We start from the raw sequence: 21,687 nt of genomic DNA on the forward strand, positions 1-21,687 counted from the left end.
TGGGAGAACCCTATGGGTGAAGGATTGTTTCTCCCTATCTAACTAAGAGATTTGGGCTACAAATGGCTGTTGCTTTTCCCACTCTCCTCAGAGACCTAGGATGAGTCTCTCCCTCTCTCTCTCCCTTTTGTCTTTGCCTAATCCTGGTTTGATTAAATTAAATTGCATATCACACTTGTTAAAGGGCAAAATGTATTCTTGCTTGTGAATTTCCTTACTGTGCTAAAATGCTTACACCTAGGTCAATGTCAGTTAATGATAGGGCCATTTATAAATGAATTAAAATGTTTAAAAGATCATTTAGAATTAGGAAAAATATGCAAATCACATGTACATATATGCTTGATTTTCTTTTTTTTTAATTATACACTTTTCATTTGAGAAAGGGAGATCTCTTCTACTTACACACTGTGGCTCAAATCCTCAAGTCCTGACTCAGACAAACCTTTCATAGACCTCAAGTCTGAGTAAGGAGAGTCTGGGCAAGTTCTCTCTCATTCCCTCCCTAAGGAGGATGATTTCCCCAGATAGGTTTTTCTTGCTTCACTGCTCAGCCTAGACATGAAGTCACTGGAGGCAAAGGGTGACTGACCATGTATTTTCTCTTCCTACCAGAGATGGTGTCTTTGTCTTCGTCCCCATGCCAATCCACAAATCCAATCGCAGATGCCCCTGTCAGAGCCAGTCTTTGCAGTTCTACAGCCACAGCCTCCTGTAGTTTGTGGAATCAAGAAAAGTAAAGGAGAGTGTCAGAGTTCATTAAAAGAAAAGGAGGTAAGTACTAGTCCTTTTCCTTGGGAAGGTAGCTTTGAAAATGTAACTAATACAAACCAGTCATTTGGTTTGAAAGCTTGTCAGTGCTCTTTTGTATAGATCAAAGATTATTCAAAGTCCCCTCACAGCCATGTAGTGCTGGCCTTTGTGGTCCAAGTGGGAAGACTCCAGATCACTTTCACACGTGAAAGGAGCAGTGCTGCCTGGGCTACCACTGATGGCACTAGGGTGGTTGAGCAAGCTCCTCTGCTGAACAATAGTATGACCTCTGGACACAAGGAAGGATCGTTTATTAGTCTCGGGGATTGAACAAGGGAATAAACCCAGCTCCTCACACTGACTCCCTCTGTGACCTTTGTTCAATTGCACCGGTCAACTTTTTCAAACTTTGGTGCCTAGAGTTAGGCACTTGGATCACTTGATGATTACCTCTTCTGTTCATTCCCTCTGGGGCACCTGGCATTGGCCACTGTTGGAAGACAGGATATTGGGCTAGATGGACCTTTGGTCCGACCCAGTATGGCTGTTCTTATGTTCTTAGGCACATATATCTAGAGATGTGGATTTAGGTGCCTAATTTTATACAATCACTTCTGAAAATGCTGGCTGTTAACTCTGTCTCACTTTCTGCATCTGTAAAATAGGGATAATAATATTTAAATACTTCTCAGAAGAGATGTGACAGTGACAACTAAATAATTAATATTTGCACAGTTCTATATCGGTCCCAAATCTCACCAGAATGAACCCTAAAACATACTAGTGACTATGTCCCAGAACTTCAAAGGTATTTAGGTGCCTAGATACCTTAGAGGATCTGGGTCTGGGGAACAATTAGCCCCCAGAACCTTGGCTTATTTGTCCAAATATCTATTGCAAAACTTTCCTAAACATTGACAACCACAAGCAGACCCCAACACAAGCAACAAGAGTCTGGGAGGCAGGAGACAGGATCCAAAGTCCCAACACACACACTTTACAGAAGTTATTATTGTGCCTGTTTGACCAGTGGTAGCACCTACAAATTCAGAAGAAACACAGAACTGCCTGGGTTTGAACTGATGGAAATATTTAGAGTGACTTACTAGATAAAGACAGTGTTTGTGGTTAAAAAAGAAAATTAAATGGTTAATTTATAGAGTGATATTCAATATGAAAACCTGGGCACTTGTCTTGGAAAAGGAGGACTTTGGTAGAGGGTTGGAGCTGGGTGGAGAAGAGGAGAGAAAAGCTCTCCATTCCCCTCTCATATTGCCTATACATTTTCCCCTTCACTATCATTCTGATCTCATATCTCTGCCTCATTCTCAGTCTGCCACACTTACTCATTCTCTGTATCACATCTCCTCTAACCTTTGACTCTCTCCAATACCCAGATATCATGTAGTGCTGCAGCAAAGGTGAGATCGAGAAGCATGGGCATCAACTTCCAGTCTGAGTCAGTAGCCACTGTTGCCATACTCAGGTCCAGTTGCAGTGCTCACAGGCACACTTTCTGTGGCAGTGCTCAGAGTCTCAGACCTCATACAGATCCCAGTCTAGGCATTACTGGGGGAAGGCTGACTGGAGGGTGATGCCCACTGGAGAGCTTCATGAGGGGCTGGTTGCAACATTACTGTATGACAAACCTAGGGGTGATAGCTGAGGAGCATATGCGTTCACCCAGACCTCTGTGAGTTCAGGTCGCCAGTGTATTGCTATTATTGTTTGCATTGTATTTATTTGTAGCATCGAGGTGCTGTACAAACACACAGCAAAAGGACTGCCCCCAAAGGGTTACAGTCTGCTGGGGTTTATAAAACACATTTGATGCAAAACCCAGAGAGACAGACTCTGAAAAAGGAGATATTCCTGGTTTTCAGGAGCACAGAGTTGCCCTGTTGTTAATGCAGTGTGGGATGAGAGCCTGGTGGACAAAAGTCAGGCTTGGTGGAGGTGCAGGCTTGTGTTTGGGGGGAATAGGAAGATAAGGTGGGGAGAGGAGTCAGTAATTTTGAGGAAGGTATGGGGAGAGGGGAGTTTGTGGCAAAATTTTTACAGGCCTGGCAAAAAGAAATCTGAGGCTGAGCCTGACCAAGAGAGGTTGCCTATGAAAAGGGCCCCTTTTCCCTGAGTTGAGCTTCTGGACCAAGGTTTTTCCTCTGCCATCCCCTTAAGTGACAAGGATCTGCAGACAGGAGCCTGCCTCTCTCCACTCAGAAGGGATGCCAGTTTCTTTTCCTCCCTGGCTCAGGGATGGGTTTCACTTCACCCAGGTGTACAAGTGGCAGAGTGTGACCATTATTTTAAGCTGCAGCAAGGGGAAGGCAGCCCAGACAGACTGGGGGGAGGGCGGGGGAACGGGGGACGAGGAAGGGAGGAGGGCAGGCAGAGACTGCAGTGACACTGCCTTCGCTGGGCTGGCTGAAGCATCTCACTGGTGACAGGCCTGGAAGCACGTGGCTACGTCATGGAAAGCCAGTCTTTCAATGCAAATTTCAACTCCTCCTACTCTATCTAATGCCTGTAACTCACATCCAAGGCTCAGGAGCGAAATCCAGGGAGGGATCTGTTCCAAATGCACACGGGTGTTGGAAGCAGGGAGAGTGAGAGGAACGAAAGAGATCTGTCTCTCTCTCCACATACTGTGATCTTGCTAAGGGCTAGATTTGCATCTGTTCTGCAGGGTGATTGAGACCCGCAGGTGCAATAAGATTACACAGATCACTGGGATTTGATGGTAAAATCAACACTCTAAGAGGGGAGTATACATCTTCATCAATCAGACTTGATCTGGGTGGTCGTACTGGTTGTGTGTTTTTTCTCTCCTAAGGGCAGCACAATGGCAGTCTTTCAGTAGGATGAATCCTGTCTTGGCTTTTGTTCTGCAGATCCACCCATCCTCATAGCAATCGAGTAACAGGCTATGGTTTTCTCTTTGGGGATCTTTTGTCTCTGCTTAGTTATTGGCCTCAGCTGGGATTTCTTCACCTTACTTTTCGTTTGGCTTCATGCTGAAAAAGGATTTCTTTTTCACGCTTTTGGTAATAATCATCCAATGTTGATCTAGGGGGATAACCTGGCTGCAAAAAGCATCGATTGAGAAGTCTCAAAGAAATAAAGCACGTGAGAAAAAAAAACTGGGAGAAGATCGGAATATAATTATTTTTTCTATGGTAAAACTGGTGCCCCTCTTCAGGAGAACTGATCCCAGCTTATTATTATGCAACCGCAAGGATCTCTTCTTTCTCAGGGTGTATAAGCTGCTGGATTGCTTTTCGCCCAAATCAATGTGGTTTCTTTGGAACATTTTCAGCAAAGGATCGCATATGCTGCAGTGTCTTTGTGGCAAGAGTCTTAAGAAAAACAAGAATTCAACTGGTAAGCAATACATTGCATCGCATTGTTTTCCTTTGATGCTATCCTGTCTGTTGCTCATTGAGGTAGCTCTGCAATCCTGCGGAGGGGAGAAAGGGAAATATAACGAGGGCATTACGGACCTCCATGTGAATATGTGTATGAAGGAGCAGTTTTAGATTAGCTTCGGCGACGATGCAAACCCAGGCTGCTTCTCTTGGTTTCTGTTGGGGGGGGGGTATGTCCAGAGAGAAGGAAAGTTTTATATTGTTGCCCATTTTAGCGAAGAGGAAAGATTGCCATGTTCGACCAACCCTCCCCCTCAGGTGCAGCTAGTTTGAAGAAGAGGGCTCAGGGACTCTTGGCTGGTGCGAGATCCCCTGCCTGCGGTTAGTTCCTGTGCAGGGGCTATGCCACTCGGGTCCTGCCCAAGACTTTCTGATTAGCTTGTACAATATTCCCACCCAAGATCACCTTTCCCGAGTGAAATACAAACCCCAAAGCGCACCCATTCTGCCCTAGCGCTCCCTCCTCCCCTTCTCCGGCACAGATCAGGGGGTACTTTCTTGTGCCTCGAGGGAAACTAAGCCAAAGTAGACTGGCCCACCAGCAGCAGCAGCACAGGCTTGGGTGGTTTTGTTTGTTGTTTATTTCTTTGCTTCACGTCTCCTTGATGAACCCCACCCCCTTCTCCGTGTCTGTTCTCTCCGCTCTAGTGTGATGATCATGGGCTTCCATTCAAACAGGCTCCAACGGGGAAACTTGCAGTACATTACATAAGGAATGCAAATGCAGGTGCTTTGGGCAGCCCGATCTCAGCCCAAGGGGGCACTTTCCCGCTCCCCCTTCTCAGTGCTTTTCGTTGGCCAGCAGGGTGGGGGAGGCTAACTCTCCGTCTTCGGGAGAAGCAGCCTGGCAGGGAAATACCCAGCCGCGGGAAGAGAGCGAGCGCCCGGGGCTTGTGTTTGCACGAGCGCGTCCATGATTGCGCTCGCTTTCCTGGGGTGGCGGGCTGTGCCTGCAATCCCTGGAGAGCGCGAGCGGCGCGGAGCCCGGAGAGGTGTGCGTGCTGCTGGGTAGGGGGTGGGTGGGTGTGAGCGGGGCTGGCTGCCCTGCAGCGGCAGCTCCAGACGCGGGCACTGCAGTGTAGTAGATCATAAGCTCCCGCTGCCTCCCTGACACCCCAACATCAACAAGCAGCAGCCTCGGCGCAGGCAGCGGGGGGCCAGCTCAAAGCAGGGCAAAGAGACCCAGATCGGCGCCCAGGCGGGTGGTCAGCTTGGGCTGGTGCCCCCCGCGCGCTTTGCTGCAGCAGCAAGGAGCAGTCCCTTCTCGGCATACCAAAGAGGCCCACATGCCCCAGCCCGCCGCCGGGCGGGGGAAGGCAGGCGGAGAGCCTCCCGCAGGAGGATTGCTAGTGAGGGGAGCGCTGAGCCTTCCGGAAAGTGCCAGCTCCTACCCGCTTCCACGCACTGCAGTGCGCGAGCCTCCCCCCTGGCGCGGGGAACTTCAGCCCCATGAATTTCCCGGGCGGCGAAACCTGCTCGCCCCATTCAGCCCCCAAGCAGATGCGTTCCGTGGCCACTGACAAATTGACCCAATCTCCCCCCACCCCTTGGCCTCTAATCTTCAAACGTGGCAATACGGTTAAGGTGACAGACAGGTAAGAACAAGAGACCTGCTCGCCCTAACACAGGGGGAAATGAACGTTTTGGGGCTAACCCTGCAAGCACAAGAAATGCGCCTTTCAGGCCAGTTTTCCCCAACGGGTTCCTGACTCTTTCAAAGACAGAAGTGTTCCTGGGCTTGTTTCTAGACGTTTCAGTTTGCATAGGGATAGTGGAGTTGCCTAGACCTCCTAGTGTTGCACCTTCTCTTTAGTGGGGAGAAGAGGGGTTAATAGTAGTCTCTTTGGGGAGCTTAGTGACTTGAAGTGCTTATCTGAAGCACCTGCTTCCCCCTACTCCCTGTTTAAAAGAGGTCTGTTACACTTGGCCCCTCTTTCCCTGCTCTGGGGAAAATATACCAGTGGCTTTTGGTTTTCTGTTTGTTTACAAGCATCCCAAATCACACAACATTATGTCAAGTATCAGGGGGTAGCCGTGTTAGTCTGTATTCACAAAAACAACAAGGAGTCTGGTGGCACCTTAAAGACTAACTAAAGACTTCAGATGCATCTGAAGAAGTGTTTTTTTACCCACGAAAGCTTATGCCCAAATAAATCTGTTAGTCTTTAAGGTGCCACCGGACTCCTTGTCACAACATTATGTAGCAATTCACATTCTCATTTGGGAATGCTGAAACATTGGGCAGGGAGGTGATGGAATAATTCAAAGTGTGGCCAAGAACAACATCAACAGGTGTCAGTTGCTTGAACCTTACTCTGTTAATAATACAATCTACATTAGGGGTTTCAAACATTGCTAATGTGTACTTTTACTACTGTATTTCAAGCCATTTTGCTTTCCAAAACTTGCTATCCTTTTTCCTTGTTTCTATAATCTTTTTGTTACAGGGACATGGTAAGTTTTTTACTTCTTTTCTTGCTCCAGATAAAGTCTTTAAAATGTGTTGCAAGTTTGTGATCCCAAGGTTCATTGTTCCTAAGAAATTAATCGATCAATTAAGGTGAAATCTTGCCAAACCCCCCTCCCCTCTTAATTGTAATAAGCCCAAGAGAAAAAGAATGATCATTCACCACTGTTTGTTATTATGACTCAGAGGAGATAAATAGGTTATGATTCTAACAGAACTACTTGGCAGTGTGCAGGGAGTGGCATTACCATAGTGAATTTCTTTGTCAGTGTCTGATGTACCACAGCAGCTTAGATATTAGATCACTTCTTGTCCCAAGTTTTAAAGTTTTGCAGTCACATTCTATGGCCTATTAGTCTGTAGCTGCGTTTGCAACCTCTGTAAGAACATTACATGCTGTAGGTGTGTTTGTTTTTAAGCTCTTGAGGTTAATATCGGAAATTTGCAAGGTATTTTGTTATGTTCTAGCTGTTATTTGTGTTGTGATTAAATAAAACAAGCATCAAATTGAGCACCAAAATATCTATTATACATTCAGTCATGTTTTGTGATGTTGTGGTCTCTGACTCTAGTTATTGATCCAACAAGATCTAAGTACTTTTCATTCTTTTATGACATAAATACAAAAACAGAGACTTAAACTAAAACCAAAGCATATGCCTCCACTCTAAAATCCCTTTCCAGAGTAAAATTAAACAATCATTGGCTACTTGGAGAGACTAATAAACACTAACCTTCTTGATTAGATTAGTTGATATTTTGGTAATTAATACTGCTTACTGGAAACTGATTACTGCATTGTTCTGGGTGTAAACTATTTTTTTTCCTCTGTCTTTGCAACAGACCAGCTGTCCCATGTTTGTTCCCGTGCTCTTCTTTGCCTTTACTCTGATCTCTGTATGTGGCATACGCACCACTCTCTTCCTCACTCACAAATTTTAGGGCAGCCCAAGTCATTTGATATACTCATTCTGAGCCCATCCCTACTGGCACGTTGTATGAGAATCCACCACATTGCAAAGCGTGGACTTATCTGCCTGTCATCGTATTGACTCAGATGCAAACTTTTAATAAATGGTTGGGTTCAAAGGATGAATGCTAACAGTTTTGTATGGAGTGCTTAGTGCTGAATAAAATGCACTGGTGGGTGTTTGAGCAATTAAGATCCACTGATTGTTATGAAGCATGTTTGTCACTCTTTAGACTATTTATCTCTAAGAGAAGCTCTGTTTCAGAAAATGCAGCCGGGCCTGCACATTTTCAAATACGCCTTTCTTTTCCCACTCTAATTGTAACTTCCCCCTAGTGAAATCCATCTCCCAGCTTTCTCCTGATCAGGACCCACGTGCTCTGTCCCAGTTTCTATTATTTCCCAGTGAATTCTGAAGCCAGCCCTTCCATAGTTATTGACATGAGGCATCACTTCAGAGAAAGCCAACATTAATAAAGAAAAGGACTGCTGGTCTAGAGAGAGTTGTACAAATCATGTCAGTATCAGGTGAGGAAGTTTTAGCTTATCTCTAACAGGACATGGAAGGCTAAAGAACATTTGTGTTTCAAATTATGGATCCTGGGAAGAGGAACTGTCTTTGTTTCCTAAAATTGCATGACTGTTATCTACTTCACATTTCTTGTAAGACAGAAAATTGTAGAACCCATTTGACTTGTTTTTCTTACAATTGAAAAGAGTTTTTCTTTTTAGCTTTTTGAAATTTAGTAATACAAATTAACTGAAATTTCTGTGCTCTTCAATAATGTAAACATTACAATCTTTTTAGATTCACAGGGCCTCATTCTCCACTACCCTGCAGCTTGTGTAGTCAGTTCCCCCTAGGCAAACTGGGTGTAAAATGCTACCATTCTGTGTGGTGGAAATGACTACACAAGGTGTAGGGTAATGGAGAATCAGGGCCTAGAGAACGTTTTATACTGATCTAGGCCATAAAGGCCTGATCCAAAGCCCAGTGAAGTCAATGGAAAGACTTCTATTGACTTCAGTGGGCTATGGATGAGGCCCTAACTGTGCATATGTTTGGTTAGGGGGGGTATTGATTATGGAATTATTTTAAGGCTTGAAGGATTGGTAATGGGACATTTTTCTAACCTCTAGGCTTTTGGTTCAAATTTAATTGAGATTGTCAGTGACTGAAATTTGTACCATATGACAGCTGTTTGGGTGTCTATGGGAGATGAGTTGGTTGTTTCAGTCCATTTCCTAATGCACAGGGGCTTCCATCACAGAAACCACTATCATGTTTGCCACCCTTGTTCTCTGTCTCAGCAGAGAGAGAATGTATTAAATGTTCTTCTCTGTTCCTTCCTATGAAGAGGCTTCTTTCCAGGTTAAATTCAAGAGAGATTGCTGTGGGGGAGCTGGCATTACTGTTTTATACAGACTGTAAATATTTTGAGGATACAGAAATTTACTTTCCATTAGTGTCAATCCACGACCATTCTCAAGCCAATATCCACTTAAAAGGAAGAAAATGCCAACTGCAAATGTGAAATCCTATCCCCATATTGAAAAAATGGGATCTCCAGACAATCCCTTGATAACCTCTTTCTTCATTCCCCTCCCCACCCCCCAAATACTGTTCTTTAATGATTGCATATTGTTCTGAAGAAGTTTATAAACATAACCATGCAAAAATGGAACTGTTTAAAACACAGACTTAGGCTCTGCATTTTACATGCCCATTGTGTGTCATTGTTTGAGTTATAATTAAGTTAGGGTCAGATGCTGCAGCCCCCTTACTCATAGAAAACAAACCACCCCCTAGAAACCAAAGGGTGTTTTTCCTGTTAAGGACTGCAGGATTGGGCCCATGGTGTTTCTTTCACATTACAGTCAATGCTGCTTTTTAGTGTTAATACTATAGAATACAGATTCAATATCGATTTTAGCTGCACAGTACATTTTTCTCCAAGAGCACTCAAATGTAAAATGGCCTATTTACATGTATCTCACCCACTGAAGCTTTTGCCCTCCATGGAATATGTTTTCTGAATTTATACAAATTTAATTCTTCTCTGATCAAAGTAAATTGCATATTGCACTTGTTAAAGGGTGAAATATATTCCTGCTCATGAATCTTCCTACATGATACATATGCTTACACTTAGTTCAATGTCAGTTAATGATATGCCATTTATAAATGAATTAATGTTTAAAAGGATCATTTGGACTTAGGGAAAATATGCAAAATGTATGTACAGACATTATTGGGTTTAATTTTGTAATTATGCAGTTTTCATTTGAGGAGGATAAGTAAATTAAATATCTATAAGCATGTTAGGTTAATGAGTTTGGGGGCAAAACTGCTATTTACTTCAGATCTGAGTAAGGGTTGAGTAAGAAATTCAGGATCTGGCCCTGACAAAGATCCATTAAATATCTGTAAAAATATAACCTGGGAAAAAAAAGAGAAGTTATTTGAAGTGGAGAGATTTTCAGAAAGACTTCATTTACCTTCATTTACCTTCATTTCCTGCCCCTCCTCCCGCAAGTAATATGTTCTGTAGTTTTCTTGTACTTACTCAACTTGGAGAAGGAAGTGTTTCATCAAGTTGTCAGGTAAAATAATGTGGCTGGATTAAAGATATGACTGTGCTGAAATAGACTACGTTGGATCTCTAGAACCGTTAGCAAATTCAGAGGTTGTGTGTATGAAGCCTACTAGAAGAGGGTTTAGATGAGGACTGTCTTGTCATCTAGGAAACCGGAGACCTGGTTCCGTACTTGGTTCTGTCAGTGACTTCCACTGTGGTTTTTGGACAAGTTATTTAACTTCCCTATGCCTCAGTTTCCCCCTCTTTAAAGATACCAAGCAGTGGCTGAACATTGTGCAATTTCACTGTTTTTTACAGCTTCTTCTGAATTATTAGATACCCAGAGGCAGGTTACCAGGCCGGATGGACCAATAGTATTATCTGATAGCAAAATTTACATTAACTTTAATGTTTTGTTTCCGTTTTTCTCATCTATGGGGAAAAAGGGGCGGGGGGTTATGATCTAGTGTAGGAATTCAACCACTAATGGACCTAAACCTACAAACCAGGGTGTAATTCTTATAGCTGTGCAGTGCCACTTACCTCAAGAGGGAACTGTGTGTAGTAGTGAGGCAGTATGCTTGGAAATAAGGTTTGCAGGATTGGGCCCATTAGATTTAGTTCAGAGTGTCTGCGCCTCATGAGGAGTGTGATTTGAGTGTTAGAACAAGTGAAGGAGTGAGAAATGACAAAATGAGTGGGTGGCCAATATTTTTATCTCTGATCATGTGCTGAGGTGCTGGATTTTAAAAACTAATTTATTGTGCTGTGGAGCTGGATTCGGCATGGTACTAAGCCGCTCCTGGAGATGCTGAGCATCCTAAACCCAATGGGAGTTGAGGGTGCTGGCCATCTTGTAGGCCTGAGTCTACAGTGAACAAAATGTAGGTACATAGCCTATTTTCTTTAAACTACTCGACACCAAAGGTAAATACAGTATTCATAATAAATAAAGTCAGTGCCATTATCCAGCACAGAAACTCTCCCCGCCCCCCCGAAGAGAACTTTCACTTTGGAGTGAAACCTCTCAAGAGTCATTAAGTGAAAGCCTTTTATTATATACAGAATATTATTTTTATATTGCTTTTAGCATATCCCATTAAAAGTATTGATTGCCTAGATAGCTGATGTTTAATGCAAGCAGTTGCAGATGTGAAAAACTTCTTGAGAAGTCAGAATAAAAAGACTTACTGTAATAAAATTCAGCAGACTTGTTTAGGCAACACACTGAGTTGGACATGCATCATCATTTTAATTAACAGACGCTTAAGATAGAATGTAATAGTGCTGTGGAATAGCAGTAAATGACAGACAACTGGTGATGGAAATTGACAGCATGATTTTAACAGCCATACGTTATTATTTTGACTTTTTCCCCCAATTACTTTAATTTTAATTGGAAAATGTATGAGGAATTTTATTGAGCTATTTTAATATTTGCATATGAAAAGTAATCTCTTGGAAATTATTTGGCTTAATCAATTTGTGGTGTTAAAATTAAATAGGTCCCACTTGACACTAAAATAGTTCCAAGGTTAAACATTTTAACCTTGTTGGAATTGTTTTTGGTTTGCTATGAGATAGCGATACAGGTCAGCTGTAATCCTGTAAGAACACTTTGTTCTAAGTAGAGTCCAGGAAGGCCTATATTTATGTGAGTTTGTACAATATTAGACTTGTCTATTTTGTGAAAAGTCATAATGAAATCAAATATCAACTTGCCTTTGTGCAGTTTTACAGTTTGAAAGAATACCCATCCCGTAAAATGCTGCGTGGTACAAAGGACTGCATAGAGAAGGTACACGTACAGAGGGCCCTCCAGGGACAGATATCTCCATGCCCATGCAGAGGCGAAGGATGTTTCCTCCAGGGAACCTTCTGCATTCTTGGGCTGCCGCAGATACCAAGGCATTAGGACACCTCACTTTCTGCAAATCTCACTCTCTTCACCTTCCCATTGAGGAGTTGAGGCTTCTCAGGGTTTGGGTGACAGGGATGAGGAAGGGATGAACTAGTACCAGATGTACAGTCCCCTGTATGGAGGTCTGGCGTGAAATACTGGTCCCACTGAGATCAATGGAAAACCTGGATTTCACCCCTGATTGGGAGTAAATACAGCCTGAAGCTGTATGAGTAACTCACTGAGGGTCTATTGAGGGTAATCCAGAGGGACCTAGCCAGCAACAGAATGGCTGCTACTGCAGCCATTGGGCCATAAGGAAGGGAGACCATCCATGTATGTAGACTATTATTACTACCACAGATCTAGAGGATATGAAGATCCATATGATTAGAAGGCATCATCTCCTGCAAACTGTTCCCCTGACCCCTAATTCCTTTCCCTTTGGGGCATGCTATAGGGACTATTTGTGGGTGCAAAGGTTTGCAGAATTGAGCCCCAAAGTCACATAAAACACCCTGGATTATGGGATGGATCAAGCAGAAGGAAGAGGCTACTTATAAGGGCAAAGGCTTCTGTTTACATCCAGATTTCTTGGTACTAGTCATGCTGGAAAAGGAAATACTGAAGAATTCCATTGTACTTTAATGAGATTTTGAAATGAAAATGTTAAATTTTTAAGCTGGCCAGTACATGATTGTGGTTCTTCAGTAAATGTATTTTCTTAAGCATGTCCCATTTATGCCCACTGCATTTCAACGTTATATGACTGAATGCACAAATGAATGTTTCCATTTCTATCTGGCATTCGAGAAATATCACACAATATTACAGTATTGTTTGTTGGTAACTTTCACAAATTCATTCCTTTTTTCTGAGTTAATTCATTGACTTTGATGAAAGCAAATGGTAACTAACAGTAGAAAACTTAGTGCAAGTTATAGTAGAAGACATGAGGAAAGACTAGGGTATAGGGCTTATCTAAGGAATAGGGAAACTCCTATTCATCCTGGGCAAAAGCAGATTGTCACTATCTGCGGTTCAGATCCATTAAACTTGGGGGGAGGCACCCCAAAGCTTCATGCCCCTTCAACACTTTTTCCCAGCTGTTCTCAAGACAGGATCTTTCCCCCACCAAAACCAAACAGCCTTCTTCCTTCTCTTCAACCGCAAGCACAGGGTTGCATGAGTCTGCAGTTCTAAAGTTTGCTGGTGTCTTGCTCGCCTCTCAGTCCTGTCTCCGATCTGTGGATCTGGCCTTGGTCCATCCAATTTCTATAGCTTTACTGAAGGTTAACCCGCACATTTCCCCCAGATTTAGTGCTTTTACTGGGTTCTATTTCAGATATTTCACATTTCTGTACTTTGCTTTTAAAAATGTGGGAAAAAATAGCCATTGCATCTAATTTCTTTTAATATATTTTTAAGGTCTTTCACTGCTTTTTAAGATTCAGCCAATGATAGTGAGCACACAGCAGTGATTGTTGGTGACTTGATTATTAATGAGAGGAAAGTTGGTGAATTTTCCTAATTTTCTAAGGGTTTGGGCATGAGCTATCTAAATGGCGAATTTCCCACTTTATGCCAAAGTGCTGAAACTGAGTAAATGTGGATGTGCTAAAGCGCCTGGCACTGACTCCACAAAAGAAAAGCAAATCTTTAGGAGAAATCAAGAGATGAAAGGGCAAATTCTGGCTCTTCCGTGGATATGTGGAAGGGCTGTAGTGCAAGAAAAATGATGGGCTTCTGTTGTGTTTGGGGACCAGGCTTCTGAGACTCTTGTACAGCAGGACCCTATACCTCCACTTCCCTGTGGAACAGGCCTCTGCAGCTCTTCCCTCCACTGTAACATTCTGTGGGATGATCAGCTGACCTCTGGAGCATTTCCAGTGGGTCCAAGTATTTGGAAAACAACTGACTGAATCCATTTCTCCTTTCTGTACTTTGTAGTACTGAGCGCTGACTGGAAAATCTGACACCTGTTGGGGCTGAGGGTTCTCTCTTATCTCTGAGATTATTTTTTTTACGTAAACTCTCCCCCATGGGCCCCACAAAGAAATACCTGCAAGAATAGCTTTACAAATCAAACAGTTCTTTTGGCTCTTCTTTTGAACCTATAACCATTTAGATTTTTCTTTGTAGTTCGGATTGGATTGCTAGGTGGTGAGTGAGAACTGTTTGTGTGATTGGTAAATAAGAGGAAAAAGAACAAAGTCTGATAGAGAAGTATGCTTCATGTATTTAAAGTCCCACATTTTTAAGGAAGGCCTAATTCTGGATATTCAATCCCAGTGACATCAGCGGAGTTGAACAAGTGCAACAGACCAGACCTTGGGCCACTGTATCTGTCTGGGTAAGAGTAAAATTCTTCAGTGCGTCCATATGAGTTACTGAGTTTAACTGGGCAAGAAATCAGAGGGTGTGTGTGTGATAGTGAAAACTGACTAGCTGCATCTGATATTATGTTCCCAATTCTTTTTAATTTTGGCTTTTTCTTCATAGTTTATATGGGATGGTACAGATGGACGATTATTGGCCTGAAATGGGGATGAATCCTAGGATTTGTGGGCAATAGAGGATGTGGATGTGTTTCCTGGATGAAGACATTCAGTTGGTATGAATGTACATTAGAAAATGTTGGCTTATTTAACACATTGACAGCAAAAATGTCAATCTCAAGAATCAAAATGCCATACAACAGTGAAGAAAATACACTTTGGTGGAGTTCCTGAGGATGCCCAAATAAATATGGTATAGCAAGGTAAAAAATGTATACTGTGCTGCGCACGTCTAAGGACAATGAGGTAAATCAAACCAGTCCCGAGGACATGCAGATGAGTGTCTGGGGCTTCACTGAACAATCATGATTTTAATTTCATTGCCTTCTGAATGCTGGGTGGGGGACATTACATCCCAGATAGACCAGCTTCCAGAAGGCGCTAAGGAGGAGCCAGCAGTTTTGGTCCTTGTTACCAATGATGCAGATGGAAGTAGAATGTAAGTTCTACAAACCAGGTTAGGAACGTTTTGATGTACTGTAGGAAAAAACACTAATGTGCAAGGTGAGTAAATATGCTGAGAAAGGGCACACTCGCTGCAGTCAGTGGGCATTTTGCCATTCACTTCAGTGGCTAGCTGAGTGGATGGAGAACTGGCTTGGTTGCTGAACACAGTACAGTACCTGTTAGTGGAAGCAATTTGGGATAGAGGATGGTGACACAAAAGATTGAGACAGAAGATGGGTACAAAAATCAAGGAAAGAGAACATCATGCTCTTCTGTAGTCATGTGATGGGGTGATTACCCCACTTTCACCCTGCAGGGTTTAATGCAGGTAAGATGGGCCAATCCACCAATTAGGCAGCTAATTAATGGGGGTTAGCTGGGCAGGAATAGGTGGAAAAGGCAGATACTCCCAGAGAAAGGGAGGAGTGGAGACTTCAGATTGCAGTCACTCTCTGGGAAGAGGTAGGAGGTTTTGGGGAACTGGTAGGCCCAGGAAGAAAAGGAGAACCAGTGATAGGAAGTAGCCCACAGATAGAGCAGTGAGGCAAGAGAGAGAGAGAGAAGGCCCAGACTGCTGAGCTCAGGGTCCCTGGGTTAGAACCTGGAGAAGAGAGAGGTCCCGGGTTCCCCTACCAGCCACTGGTTGAGTGGCACTGAGGCAGTGAGTGGACAGAGTGCCTAGGACTATTAAGGAGTTAAACCTTCCCCGGAAAGGGGGGGAACATGGACAGTGACATGGCCAGAGGACTGAACCACAAAGAGGACACCGTGGTTCCTGAGACGGCAGGAAGAGCTGCAGGCATACAGCAGAGACAGAGTGATGATGTGTAAACTGTGGATGGCTTGAGTGTGTGTGTCAGCCTCAAGCTAATCCCCAGAGTACCAGGAGGAGGCACCAGGCTGAAAGTGAGTGGTGTGCCCCATAACAAATCACATATAGGAGAATTTTGGGGTAGAGCTGGATGAAGTTGAAAAGGCTAACACAATTTTTTGTAAATAGTGGGAAAAAAGCTGAAAAATGCTCTGCTAAAAGAGTAGAGAGATTTTTTTCAACTCCTGTATGGCTCAAACTGGAATAGTGTGGCATGTTCTCTCCCTCTTATTCTCTGAGGGAAATGAAAGCGAGGAGACAAAAGGAATGGTAAACTAAATAATAAAGGGATCCAAGGGGTATACAGTAGCTTAGAAAGGTTAGAGAAGAGCATACTGTTCTGAAGGGAGTTGAGTTTAGAAGCTCTTTAAGCTACTGTCCAACAGAAGAGCAAATAGGCCTGACCTTTAAGGGACACTTTTATGGTACAAATATATTTTTAGAACTGGTTTCCTTACCAGTGTTACTGGTAACAACAAAGATAACTAAATGTGAATGATTTTTTTAAACTATTTATGCTGTTTACTTCATACATGTGGTCACACTATCTGGAGTGGCTCACGACCATGAATACCTGCCTCCTGGTAGACCCCCCAAACTGGTGGTGTGTTCTATAATTTAGATTTTACCGAATCAGTAACAAATGTGAACTCCTGAATCACTAATAGTTTCACCATGGAGTCACAGATAGTCCCCTTAGTTTCTCCAGTCTATTTTGCCACCCAGGTGAGCAGGACTTAGTGATAAATAGCCACCTACACCAAAAATCATAAAATATTCAGGTTGCTTCCAGTCCCAGGAGACCTGTCACTTACCCCAGACCAAGTGGTATCCTAGATCTTACACCAAAGTCAATGCCTGTAGCCAATTCTGTAATAAACTATCTAAAGGCTTATTAACTCGGAAAACAAATAAGAGTTATTTACAGGTTATAGCAAGCAACAGTAAACACACATGAGTTGCAATCTAAATCCTAAGAGTGTAGTAGTAGTCTGTCAATTCAAAGTGTCTTTCAGGGCAGACCCCTGGGGATCTTTGGTTCAGTTTGGGGTGTTTCTGGCCCTGTAAGAGTTCAGACAGCAAAGAGATGAAAAATTTTCCTGTGTCTTTGTTTTATTTCCTTCATTCAGCCTCCAGCTCCATAGGACGAGCTTCCTTGCATGTAGCATTTCTAAGATGCGATAGGGCCATTAACCAATCCTTTGAATTGTGGTGTTCCTTGATGACCCATCTAATTTTGATAGTTCTTCTGGACAGGCATGAGGAAACACCATTCCCATTTTTGTTCACAAGTTTAGAGCAAACATTTTCAAAGTTATAAATCAAAACACAGACATTACAAATAAGATTAATGGATGCAGCAATTTACAAACTTTGTATAGAGCCTAAACACTAAATACCGTCTTATAAGCACTATAACATGGAACAGCACTAACACGTAAGTGAACCAGTCTGGTCTCCAGCTATGAGTTTGCCAGTTCTTAGCTTATGCTTGCAGCCTTGTCAAGACAGGCACCTGGCCTACCCAGCATCACACATGCATATTCCCATGTTGGAGAATGAAAATATACTAGTAAGTTTCACTTTTTTAAAAGAAATTAAGGTGCTCATACGCTATTACAATGCTGCAGGATTTGGGTTGCAAAGGCTGCAGGGAAATGTTTTGTTTCTTTGAAAATATAGTTTACACTGGAACTCTTAAAAGTACTGTAAATATATATTTCTATTGGTTTTGGGTTTGTATACCTTATTTTTACAAAACATAAAATTTCAGGTGAGAATTGACATGATGGGTGAAACCGTTAAAAGATATAGAAGGGTTTGACACTAGAGGAATTGAGATAATTTTTTAGTTTATACAGGATAAATTTCCCACACGGATACTTCTACACATTTTAAAGCACCAAGTGGTTTGGAAAGAGTAATTCTTATTATTATTTAACATTTATATTGTGGTAGCATCTAAAGGCCACAACCAAGTTGGACCTCACGGTGCTAGATACTGTACAAATATGTAATAAATTACTGTGCTCGCATCAAAGAGCTTACGTGGAGTGGCCTACTATACTAAAATGAATTTCACCCATTTTTAATGAAAATCAGAAATAACGAAGTAGTCCTGATTGTCTTGTTTGTTTGAATTTTGGAAAAATTCAGCATGTAGTACTTGGTGGAAATCTCTTAATATTTTTCTCCTAGGATGGAGAGGCTACGTTTGTCAGTAAACTCAATACTAACCACTCTGAATGGTTGAATTTAAACATTGTTTGTTTATTTTGTTCTTTCGCAATTCCTGGACAAACCCTTAGCACAACCATTCATTTGCAAATTATATATTTGAAAGAACAAAGTATCAATATTTAATCTGGGGCAAAGAAGGAGGCTGCAATTAACCGGAAAAGATGTTTCTTGTTTTGAATCTTTGAATAATTGCAGTCAGAGGAATTGCGATAAGCTATGGTCATGGCACATAGATTTGTCTGTCTTAAAATAGAGCACAGTAGGGGTGTTGGATTCAGCATGTGAGTATATTACACAGATCTAGGGTTATTGAAACCACTAATAACATGACTAACCACTCTGTAGGTTTAAAAACAAATCAAACCATCTAGTCCAGTAAACTACTTTTAGTAATATACAAGTAAGACTTTCAATATAAACGCTTCACAGTTTACTCGGTTATTTGGCAGCTGTTACTCAAGTCAGTATCACACTAACATAATGACCCTTGTAATTGCCCCAAATTGTGGGCTCAAATGGGTGTCAGTAATTCCAAGGGGGTCCAGACAGACTACTCTGGGGTTCTCCCAGAGACCTCAAAAATCTCGATCAGGTTTTCATTTGTAGGCAATCCCTCTCAGGTTTGGCTTCACACATGAGAGAGAAAATTTATAGTTTGCCTATTACTTACAGTGGCTGCCTTCTGCCTTGCTAGCCAACAGAGCCAGCTTTACTCCATCTTTTGGAAAGCTCCTTGCTAGCAGCCTTACATTGGAAGGCCTCAGTTCTAGATTGAGGAGGCAAAGGCACTAGAGAAAGGAGAGAAAAGAGGCCTCTCGGGACGATCAGGAATCAGGCTGAGTCTACACCTGCCATCTCTAGATTTTAGGAGGGATGGGAATTTGTCTTTTCTCCTTTCAGAGAAGGGGACTGGAAATGCATAAATGTTGCTTCGGGTTTTAATTTTTCTGGTTGGCCTAGCTACTTCAGGGTTAGCTGCAGTGCTTTGCCATCCTGTATGTTTACTGCCTCTTAGGTCTGAATTTATCACAAGGTTACGGAGTATATCAGATCATGCCCTATGCAACAAAACACAGTAGTGTGGTAAAATGAAAGACAGGAGGCAGCAAGACCGAGGCCTTACTCATAACCCAAATCCCCAGCCCCTGTGCCTCCTGGCTCCATTCTTCTCCAGCAGTGAGTCCCCAGATGGATCAGAGGGCCTTGTCCATAGAAGAACAGGGATCTAAAGATAAATTGGATCTGTGCTAATCCACAACTGTTTGGGCAGGTCTTGGGGCAGTCTGAGCCGACTCCATTCTCCTTTCAATCTTTAAGCTATAGTGATTAGTTTACAAAACAAACAGTTCTCCCAACACTCTCACTCCAGGGAATTAATGTACAATGCACTAATATAAAACTACAGAAATCCTGGAACAATATAGAGCAAGTAGTGAATGAACTATGGAATTTCTCCATGGGGCACAAGTGTGTTTCCTTTGGGTTTTCCTCTCAAAGAGGATTAGGCTTCTTCTCTTAAACAGAGATTTCTGCACATTCATTTTCTTGTGCTCTATTGTGTATTACACCTCAGTGGAAATCAGAAAAGGTCTGGATGTTATGTGAATAGATTTCAGAAGTCTCAGTGCCACCGGTGAGGAACTGGGAAAGCACATTAAGACTTTTCAAAATATTTGCAATCCTTGGCTAGATAGAATGGTATAAAATAGACTCTCCCTTTCAGTGTAGTCAGTGGCCCTGTCCTGCATTGGTATCCACTCTTCAGTGGGACTCCATGTGAGCACAGGAGTATGTGCTAGTGGACCCCAGTGTAGTATTAAGTAAAATCCAAGTCTTGCTAGATGTAACAGGAAGCTCTAGGACACTTTTTGGATAATCACTTTAATAAAGAAACGTTAAAAGAAAAAAATTGCAACCTCTTCAGTGCCTTGCTTATGCAAATTAGTAAGCAATCCATCCGCTCCCTTCTTTTCCGCTGTAAGTGGCATCAACAATTTCTTGCTTAGAGGGTCTTCAGTAATAGTATTCTAAATCTCTTACAAGTGTCCTGTGACAATTAATTTTCTTACCTAGCACAGAAAGATCTGACTGTTGTTGTAGAAATCGGTGACATGCTCATGTTAAAAGTACTGTTCCAAAAGGCCAAAGAAGCTAGTGAATTGGCTGTTTCTGTGTATGCTGCATCCTATTAAGGGCCTATATATCGTACTTACATCAATGGACTTCAAAACACACTTTTGAATTAACTATGAAGTCAGAGACTGCAGGAATAGAACATAAAAATCTGGCTAAAGGAGCAGTTAGAAGCAGGGGCTCTGTTGTATTTAACAGACAGTTCTTTCTGTTCTCTTTCAAGAAGCCAGAGTGTTTCTGAAAACTCTCATACGGCTCATTGAGATATAGTTGGTCAGGTGCCAATACAATGTTTTCAGAAGAGCTTGTGGGATCCCATTATAAACAGTCTATTTAGACTAGTAGTGAACCCTACATTAACAATTACATTAGGGCTAGAAATCAGCTGTGACTAAAACTTGATATTTGTCCTGGTGGCTCCTGGAGTACATCCGTACATCAAGAGGAAATTCTTTTACAGTGAAAGGATGTCGTTAAAGTTTTCACAAGTTCATTTTGTATCTGTATTCAATTTCTACTCTTTAGTAACAGAAAAAGAAAGACAATAGTTTTAGAGTTGGAGAAGCTGTTATTGCACTATTTTCAAGAAATAGGTTGTAGTTTCTATATTTTCTGCCAGAGTTCTGTTAAAGGACACCATTCTATTCATAACAGTTTAATATGGGTAACTAGTCGAATTTTTGCTGCCCCTCGATACGTAGCTATCTAATTAGAGATTATTTACTGTTCTAAGTAAAAAAGATTTCCCCACCTTTGCTGTGAAATTGAATTGTAAATTGTATACATCCCTACCTTGCCACCTGAACACAAAGAACAGCACACAGTAGAATCCACTTGTATTGAAGTGGTGTTTATACTTCTGTCCACTCTCCGACACAACTAAAATTCACTAGAAGCAGAGTTTCACTATGACAGGAGTTGGCCTACCTTCTAACATATCTCTCCCTCTCCAACCTGGGATTGGAGGCATGGCCTTCTCATCACCCCTTGCAGTTGTGTGTACTACACAAGGCTGCTGGAAGCCCAGATCTGCTGTCCAAATGATGGGCATCTGTAGCATTTCAAGCTTCTCTTTCCTTCCCAACAGCTTTAGGAAGGCTAGGTGCTAGGCCTTCTCTGTAGTCCCAAACCCACAGAGTAGTGGCAGTCTTTCTTCTTCTTCCCACCTCAACCGGAACTGAAGAAGGGGAGAAAGAGGAAGTGCCATGCACACTTATAATGCTATATATTCATAATAATAAGAAGTGTGGAATGCAGCACTTGACACTCTTCTGATCCAAGGTTAAGCATGGTGACACTATTTTGTAATGCGAAGCAGGTTGGAAGCAGGTGACACAGGCTGG

The 21,687-nt window shown here is 42.4% G+C and overlaps 1 protein-coding gene and 1 long non-coding RNA gene across 5 annotated transcripts in view; one reads left to right on the plus strand and one right to left on the minus strand.

The window, feature by feature from the left end:
- Window positions 1-7,587, minus strand: part of LOC101934260 (uncharacterized) — an 82,295-nt gene extending 74,708 nt beyond the window's left edge. Inside the window, exons 1-2 of the long non-coding RNA XR_509221.3 lie at window positions 7,380-7,587; window positions 406-712 (exon numbers count right to left, since the gene is read on the minus strand). This is a non-coding gene — a long non-coding RNA (uncharacterized LOC101934260). The remainder of the gene's footprint in view (window positions 1-405; window positions 713-7,379) is intronic.
- The window catches only part of FGF14 (fibroblast growth factor 14), a 648,909-nt gene continuing 630,472 nt past the window's right edge, over window positions 3,251-21,687 (plus strand). Inside the window, exon 1 of one of the 4 annotated variants that reach the window (XM_065592262.1) lies at window positions 3,251-4,134. In XM_065592262.1, coding sequence (XP_065448334.1) covers window positions 3,927-4,134 — 208 coding nt within the window. In that variant the 5' untranslated portion in view covers window positions 3,251-3,926. Of the gene's footprint in view, window positions 4,135-5,282; window positions 5,774-21,687 lie in introns of those variants that run through there. The other 3 variants (XM_005303396.4, XM_065592270.1, XM_042844174.2) reach the window with 3 other exon arrangements.

The sequence above is a fragment of the Chrysemys picta genome, chromosome 1 (assembly GCF_011386835.1).
Source record: "Chrysemys picta bellii isolate R12L10 chromosome 1, ASM1138683v2, whole genome shotgun sequence".
NCBI classification, from domain to species: domain Eukaryota; kingdom Metazoa; phylum Chordata; order Testudines; family Emydidae; genus Chrysemys; species Chrysemys picta.